Below are 8,892 nucleotides of genomic sequence, written 5' to 3'. Positions count from 1 at the left end.
GTGAGACATGGTCTCAGTGAGCTGTTGGCTGCTAAAGGCTGTCAGGCCTGTCTTCTGACCCTACCTGGCTGAGGGCATTTCTCCCTAGCAGAAACCTCCCCTGGCCTGCCCCCTGGAAGAAAGAACACAGGCTTTTTTCCTCCCAGACTTCTATAGCACCAGCCCCCTGTGTTCTGATTGGCCAATAAGGCATTAAAACAGCCAGGGGCTCCTGAGAATTGTAAGGAGACCTGCTCCCACAGCTTACAGGCTTCTGAGGCTTTGCTAGGCCTTCCTGGCACAGCCAGATCATGACAGACCCTTCCCCACGGCTTTTCCTGCTCATTCCGTCCTGTCCACAAAGGCAGGAAGGCAGTTGTTGTCTGCTGTTGCTTTTGGGGGGGCATGGGGGGCAGATCAGGAGCTGTTGAACCATATATGGTTGTGCAGCATGGCACCCCCTGTCAATGGCACTGGCTGGTGGGCACGGTGGCCGCACTCATCACCTATCTCCATGTCTGTCCACATGAAAGTGTGGAGTGTCATTCTGGCCTGGCGGACGGGAGGGCACATGGGGGGTGCCGCCAGCGAGTGGCCAGACCTCCCACCCTGAGAGGGGAGACAGCCCGCTACTGCCTCTCCAAGCCCACCAGGCCCAGCAGCCGCACTCATCACCCACCTCCCTGTCCACAGGAAAAAGCGGAGTGTCACTCTAGCCTGCAGGTGAGCGGGCACATGGGGGGTGCCACTGGGGAGCAGCTGCCGGCCAGACCCCCCACCTCCAGAGGGGAGGCAGCCCACTGCTGCCTCCCTAGCCCACCATGTCCAGTGGCCACACTTACCACCCACCCCCTCTTCGAGTCCTCCCCTTGTAAATGGGAACGAAGTGAACTGATGGCTCCAATTGGATCAAAAGTGATTTCTCTGGGGGTGTCGGGTTTGGGAATGTATAACTCCCCGATCCGTATTGCAATCTTGACAAAACTTGGCAGATGGCTAGAGGAGAGCCTGCTGCACATTCCCTGTGAATATGGGCTCTCTAAGTGCTACAGAGGCCATTCTGTCCCGATAAACATCAAACATCATTAGCAGGACATGTTCGTTTTCATTCATTTGTTCATGTTCATCGTCAGCAACAAACAACAAACAGCATGCTTGGTTTTTTTTCCCATTCGTGCCCATGACTATCCATAATGTGAAGAATGGACATTTGCTTTGGCTTTTAATAATAGGAATACATACTGAGATGATAGAGTGAAAATTCAGAGAATAAGATATACAATTATGGATATTTGTGAAGTAGGGAGTGATGTATATTAACGGCATAACTTTGGTCCCTCTGCTTATCCAGCACCTTTTCTTTCTCTTATCAATTGTTTGATCTTTTTATCAACGTATGTATGTGTACAAGTGGAGAGAATGTGATTTCTGATGTATTCTTGTGCAAAGGAATTGGAATCAAGAATCATAGCTGTAAGAGACAAGCAGCACATTTCCATCAACAACCCCTTCTTTGTGTTTATCTTTAGAGAGTCCCACGCAGCACGTGTGTCGAGAGCTGCCCCACCGGACACAGCAGGATTGTTCAAGAGGGGAAGCAAGTTTGTTGCTACGATTGTGTTCAATGCCCAGAAGGAAAAATTGCAGCCCAGATGGGTAAGTAAAAAGATTTCAAGGTACAAGAGAAAAGCTCCAGACATTTTCAATTTGGTCGTACTCCCATTACTAGAATTTGCCTGTGCAAGGGATAGACTGAAGGATTTGTCAATCTCCACCTACTGGAAAATGGAGAGTCAAGGAGAATCCTCAATGCCCTGCCTCCAACAGATGTAAAGTTTCAACTTTTTAAATGTATGTACAAGATATCTACTTAGGACAGCGTTCCTTGACATAGTTCAGCCCATGGGAACTTGTGGGCTTTTGAGGACAGGTTGTGGGTTGCATGATAAAATGATTGCCCTGGCCAAAATGGCTGCCATGGGAACTGTTGCCAATCAAAGAATGTTTGGAGTTTCCATACCAGGTGTCCTCTGGTGATGGAGGTGGCTGTTTCCGAAGAATTGCTTCCAGAAAGCACACAAGGGTGATGTCTCCTGGGCTCTGTCGAAGCACCAGCTGTAGTAGAGGAAAGCCAGGAGTAACTCTTGACTTTGGTGAGAAGATACACTGAGGAAGAAGGCAGTGAGCATCCAGCATGTTATTCTCACGCTTATCTTTTTCAAATGAATCACGTTTTTGTAATCAAGCCAAATCCTCGGACAATCTATGCAGTCTAGAGACCCAACTATATTTAACAAGAAAACCTCTTTAATCAGAATGCACATGGAAGACCAATCAATGCTAAATTAATACTAAAACTATTATGAAAATATATGTCAAAGAGTGACGGCAAGTAAAAGTAACATCTACGCAAAAGAATTTGAAATCATCCCAAGTCCATCCAAAGTAGGTGCAGTCTAAGCAATCAGCTCCAAGGGAGTGTGAAGAAGCATCACACTAGCAGTTCCCAGTGTGGGCTTCACTAATTCTGTTACACTAACCTCCTGTAACAACTTTGTGTGCAGTATTGACAGAGTGTTCTTCACTGATATTAAACTAGGTTTCCTTTTAGATTCTCAGTAGTAGGCTTGTTATGGGGAGGGGACTTTCTTTTGGCAAAATTCATTTCCTTTAAATATAGTCATAGATTCCTCTTATCATCTTTTACAAGAACCATTTTTCTATTATGGTTGTTGTGGGTTTTCCGGGCTGTATTGCCGTGGTCATGTATTGCCTGGAAAACCCACAACAACCATCGTTCTCTGGCCGTGAAAGCCTTCGACAATACACCATTTTTCTATTAGTTTAATTTGAAAAGACATTAATGCGCCCTATTGTAACTTCAGCCCTGGCAATTGTTTTCTGTTGCACTGGGGGCTTCTGGCGCCAAGCTGGAAGCTCCTGCCTGCCATAGAAAACTATCTCATCTAAAGCAAAAAGCAGGGGCTCAGTTTTCCAAGGATTGTGTGCTTGAGGAAGCTCCCAATCACCTTTATGTCTGGGTCTTTGATTCCCAAGATCATCCTAATGTTTCAAATTTTGAGGCTTCGATCCTTATGTTCAGTTGAATCAATCAGAACTTCACTTGCAAGAGTAGTAGGGACTTCTGCACATAACCTGGGTCAGGATCTTTCCATCATGGCAATGAGAGATTCCCGAGAGAAACTGAGTAAAGCAGAATGAAGAGAAATCTCTTAATAACCCTTCTTAGCAGCATCGCTCAACTGGCAGATTTAGGAATTATTAAAATGGACAACTGGTGTACATTCATAAATGATTGTAATAATTATGAATTTCAGATGCAGACCAATGTGAGAGATGTCCAGAAGATGAATATCCAAACCAGAAGAGGGATCAGTGTGTTCCAAAATCCATAACCTACTTATCCTACAAGGACCCCATGGGAGCAGGCTTGGCTTCTATTGCTGTTTTATGTTTTGTGGTCACAGTTACAGTGATGGGGATCTTTGGTGCACACTGGAACACACCCATCGTCAAAGCCAACAATCGAAGGATCACCTGTGTCCTGCTCTCCTCTTTGCTACTTGGCTTTCTGTGCTCCTTCCTATTTATCGGCCAGCCTGGGACAGTGAACTGCCTCCTCCGGCAAACTCTGTTTGGCATCATCTTCACCATTGCCGTGTCTTGCATATTGGCCAAAACTGTCACTGTGGTGGTAGCATTCATGGCCACCAAGCCAGGGAACAGTATGAGAAAGTGGGTGGGGAAGAGACTGGCCATATCAGTCATCATTCTTTGTTGTTTCATTCAAACTGGTATCTGTGTGCTGTGGTTGGCAATTTCACCCCCCTTCCCAGAGTTTGACATGCACTCCCAAGTGGGTCATATTATCATTCAATGCAATGAAGGTTCGGACATCATGTTCTACATAGTCCTGGGCTACATGGGTCTTCTGGCCACCATCAGTTTCACGGTGGCCTTCCAAGCACGGACATTGCCTGATTCTTTCAATGAAGCCAAGCTGATCACCTTCAGCATGCTGGTCTTCTGCAGTGTTTGGATCTCCTTTGTCCCCACCTATCTGAGCACCAAGGGGAAAGACATGGTGGCCGTGGAGATCTTCTCCATCTTGGCCTCTAGTGGAGGCTTATTGGCTTGTATCTTCTTCCCCAAATGCTACATTATCATATTCAGATCTCACCTGAACACCAGAGAGCAGCTAGGAAGGAAAAAAATAACTGGTACTTAACATTGAGCAAAGCTACAAGTGAATTTCTTCATGTGGAGAACACTAGATTTTTCTTGCAAGGTTACCTGGGAAGTGAAGTCCGAGTGGTCCTTCCCCTCTCATTTAGATTCGCTGCCTCAAGAGCCACAAGAGGGCTTTGTTTGGGGGCAGGCAGCTGTTACTTGCTCCCAGGTTATCCTGCGGGCTGCCTGCTCCCAGGGAGCTGCTCTGGAGAAAGAGGCCACGTTGGTGGAGCTTTAACCACAGCGATAGTGGAAGGATCTGCTGCAGATTCTTCCACTGTCGCTGTGGCTGAAGCTTCACTGATGCTGCTGCTTCCAGAGCAGCTCCCCAGGAGCAGGCAGCCTGCAGGACGCCCTGGGAGGGGAAGGACCACTCAGACTTCACTTCTCAGGTAACCTTGTGAGAAAAATCTAGTGTTCTCCATGTGAAGAAAATCACTTGCAGCTTTGCTCATTAAGATTTGTTTAGTCAGTTCCTTTTCTTTATTCTATCTCCTTCTTAATGAGTAGGAAAAATCTATATAGATGCAGAATCATTGGATGGCATGAAGCCTTAACACTGTGAACTAAACACTAACAGCAAGAGATATTTCATCTATCTTCCTTAATTAATGTACCTTCAACTGTCATAGCTCCCCACCTGAATTTTTGTTTGGCATATTTTGGGGGATAATTGAAGATATTATGAGTATAGGTCTTTTGCCTTAGTGTGGCAAAGTAAACAGCAATGAGGGAGAATTGTGTTCACACCTGCCCTTGCCTTTGATCAGTGTGGTGTAGTATTGGCCCCATCAAAAGAAAATGTAGGAAAGTTTAGGAGGCAGGAGGACTGCGAAACCATCCTTCTCTTTGGGGTCTACCTGCCTTGAGGATGCTGTCTTGCTCTCTCTTGAGTCCTCCATAGAGCTCTTGTATGCGTCTTCCACCACTCTCCCCAGTCCTCAAGAGGCTGAGAGGCCCCCAAACACTTCTAATGTCATGTGGTGGGAAGTGTAGTCATAGCTTATGGCAACCCCAGCTCAGGTTTTCAGATCAAGAGGCTGATGTGGTTTGCCATTATCTGCCACTGCAATCCTGGTCTTCCTCAGAGATCTCCCATCTAATTACTAACCAAGGCTTAGTTTGCAAGATTGGACTTGCTTGAGCTATCAAGGCCAGGGCTCTACTGTCACACTAACCACCATTTTGGGTGGCCTATTATGGGATGATATGGGAAGATGTTATAGGTATAAGGCCACTAATGCTGGGTGGGAATGTAAAGTATATATGAAGGAAATTAAATCCACACCTCTGCCCCTACCCAATCTTCCCAATCTTCCTGGATCCTTGACTGGGTAGCAGAAGGGAAGGAGTGTGGTAGGGAGTGAAATAAAATTTATATATATATATATATACAGAGAGAGAGAGGCCTTGTGAATGTATATATATATACAGAGAGAGAGAGAGGCCTTGTGAATGGCTAACATGCAGTATGCTTGCTCTTATCTTCTGGTAACCATTTCCAGACATATTCATAGTGCATAGTAGTCTGAGGTTTAGCTCTCCACTACCCAGTTTGTCCTCTACTGAGGACTGGTAAAGAAAGATCCTACAAATCCCTGCCTTATTTGCTTATTGACTGCATACATATTCTAAATTATTTGCATTAGAGAAATACATAATGTGTATTTTTTCCATATTATTTTTTCTAGCTATGTACAACTTCTTGGTATGTATTATATCCACCCCTTTAGCCATCTATTACTGTATCATGTATTTGATTTGAGTCATTTTGCTTTTGTGGTATTTCATGTATAGTGCCTTCCAATAAACCCTTTAATTGACATCAGCAACAATTTTGAGACTCTTTCTTTCTGCTACTAATCACGTACCTATTACAGGATTACATGCCTGCACTCACATAGGCCTCCTGCTTAAAGAGAACTAGTTACCAACGCATTGAGATAAATGTTGAAAAAAAGTAGTATTAATTCTATGTTACGCTCTCATTAAGATCCATGGTGCAGCCCCAACGATGCCATGTTGAGTTGATGGCTGACTTTGGGTCAGTCAGACTCTCCCAGTGAGGCCTACCTTACATAGAGTCTCTCTACATGAGCTGCCTAGTTGAGTGTTTGTCAAGAGCCAGGCAACACAATGTTAGCCGGGAAGCATAGTTTTAAAAGACAGAGATGGTGGAGATCACTCTGGAGGGGATGGATCCTCTCACAGCCCTCCACTGCTTCTGGTGTGCTGGCTGTCTCCCCTTCTGGAGCCTTTGCCCTGCCACCCTCTCTGCTTAAAACTTTGAATTTTCCAAGCCATGGCAGAGCAAAGGCTCCAGAAAGGGAGACATTCCATCACACCAGAGGCAGTGGAGGGCTGCAAGATAATCCGTTCCCTCCGGAATGATCTCTGTCAGTTTTGTCTTTTAAAAACATCCTTCCTGGCTAACATTGTATCTCCCGACACATGAAGAACATGTATCAGAAGTCTTAAGACTCTTGTGTGCTTGCGCAAATCATTTATTAGCCTCTTGTGTGTGTGTGTGTGAAATTTCCTCTTTAAATAAGACTGGTCTTTAATTTGAAGAACACCTGTGTCTCGTTAGTTTCCTTGGGAGGGGACCCTGTAAAAATAGTGTAGATCCCCACTTGTTACCCCTCTCGCATAGCCTTGTCTGTGCTACTAATTCCCCCCAACTCACAAGGAGACCATTTCTAGTAATACCTCTCCTCATCAGCCAAATAGCAGAGAAGAGAAAAAAATCCTCCCTGGCCCTGATAATCAGCAACCGGCTAAACCTGCACTGCTACAGAGTGAGTGAGTGGGCCAAGTAAAAGAGAAACTGTGGAGTCGGGAGGGCAGAGCTAACTTTAAAGGCACTTGGCTCCGCCCCAGTGCTCAAGCCCCTGATGAGAGAGCAGTGTCCTGCTGCTTTCTCCATTGGGGCGGCAAAGATGGCCCCTTGCCTACGTGGCTGCTAAGTCGAGGAGTAACTTAGGTATCTTTTGTAATTATGTATACAAAAATCCCTTCTTCTAGAGAATCCTTTCAATATACAGGCAGATGTTCAATCAAAAAGGGGTTTTTATTTAAAATACTCCAGATCACATAGCACACAATGCACACAGCTAACTAGAAAAACAGTGAGGAAAGCTGAAGAGAGTTTGGCTTATAGTTACCAAATGCAGAAGATAGAGGATTGTCCAAGGAAGAGCAGCTTCAGTGGAGAGCCAATTAAATGGAGAGCCAAGCTGCAAGATCAGGATGCCTACACTTCCCATCAAAACTTGAGGGAAGCTGACAAGTGTCCTTCCTGTGTCAGGCATCTCTTGTAGCTTGGCTCTGAGTCATAGGAATTCAGAACCTGGGAATGGGTTGGAATTAGCAACTGGTATCTATGGGGTAGCTGTGAGACCAGCCTCCAGTTTGTGGTGTGAGAGACAGCTGTTCCAGAGTTCATGAAAGTTGGATTATCCATTTTATACATTTTGTGCATTCTGATTTCACATAGCAACATGGATCTCCTCTCTTTGAGGGCTTTTTTCAATGAATGAGTTCAATAATGCACTGTACCATAATATATGTGAGAAAGGTTAAGGAAGGTAGTGAATTGGCTCAGGAGTCAGAAAAAGAGGGAAGATTAAAACTAACTTCACACCATTTCTGCACCTAAAACAAACACATCAAACTATTGTTTGTCTAGGAGGGAAATATATGCATATCAATAAGGGTAACATTGAATCACTGCTGCTTGATTTTTATATCTTCTTGGCCAAGGTGTACTTGATGTCAGGGGACAGGGGAATAAAACACAAACCTAGTCACCAAAATTGAGATTATGGAACTGAATGTCTTGTGAAAGCAACAGAGCTAATTGAACCACATCAGAGGTCTGAAGAAAAGCATCAGCCATGTTGAAGTCTCACAAATATCATTGACAATTTTTGAGAAAAACAAGGTGCACTGTGGCATTGAAAATCAGGAGGCCTTGAGAAGGAAGGTCATTTGCCCTATAATTATTAAAAACACTACAATTAAACTCCCTTTTTGTAGACATACGGTGAGCGAACGATGACTGAAAATCAGGAGGCAAATTCAGCTCAAGAGCTTCTGCTATACTGCATTCAGTCTATAAAAGCGACCTGCACCTCAGAGATCTGGGAGACTGAATTGCATCAGGCAGGATCTGGCATATGTAGGTTTTCTACTTTTTCCTTTATGCCCACATGGGAAAAGACATAGGGGCAAAAAAAATCATAAATCTGAGTTGATGGTTGTCTGCTGGTATTGGGCAGATGGTTGTCTATAGATTTCCTTTTTCAATTTCTCCTCTTCACGGCTTTAAATAACAATCACAATTTGTCTCTTCTTTTGTGATAATAAAACTTCTGATTCTTTAAATTTGTATCGTTTCCTACCTATAAATATTACAGGTGGGGGTTTTGCTTATACATCAGTAAATACCATTGTATATTTTACATATATATATGGCAGAAACCGTAACGTATAAAAATAGCATATGTTGCATTGAAAAGTGTATAGCCTGTGTTTACAAAACAAAACGATGTATAAACCCAAGAGCAATAGTGGAGAAGAAAAGCCGACATAGGAACAAAGAGTAAAAGTGACAAGGCAGACAACTGGTGGTTCCGTTTCTCAGAAATGCAAACAGGCGAA

General features: G+C 44.3%; 1 protein-coding gene across 1 annotated transcript; it reads left to right on the top strand.

The window, feature by feature from the left end:
- Window positions 1-3,475: 3,475 nt before the first annotated feature.
- On the top strand, window positions 3,476-4,006 carry LOC129327944 (vomeronasal type-2 receptor 26-like; the record flags this gene model as incomplete). Its single annotated transcript, XM_054976691.1, has 1 exon — window positions 3,476-4,006. A coding segment is annotated over exon 1 (531 nt), but the record flags the coding sequence as incomplete, so codon positions are not given.
- Between the last annotated feature and the right edge of the window lie 4,886 nt (window positions 4,007-8,892).

This window comes from Eublepharis macularius, chromosome 4 (assembly GCF_028583425.1).
Source record: "Eublepharis macularius isolate TG4126 chromosome 4, MPM_Emac_v1.0, whole genome shotgun sequence".
Taxonomy (NCBI): domain Eukaryota; kingdom Metazoa; phylum Chordata; class Lepidosauria; order Squamata; family Eublepharidae; genus Eublepharis; species Eublepharis macularius.
Note: the sequence above shows the minus strand (reverse complement) of the source record. Positions and strands in the feature narration are given on the sequence as shown.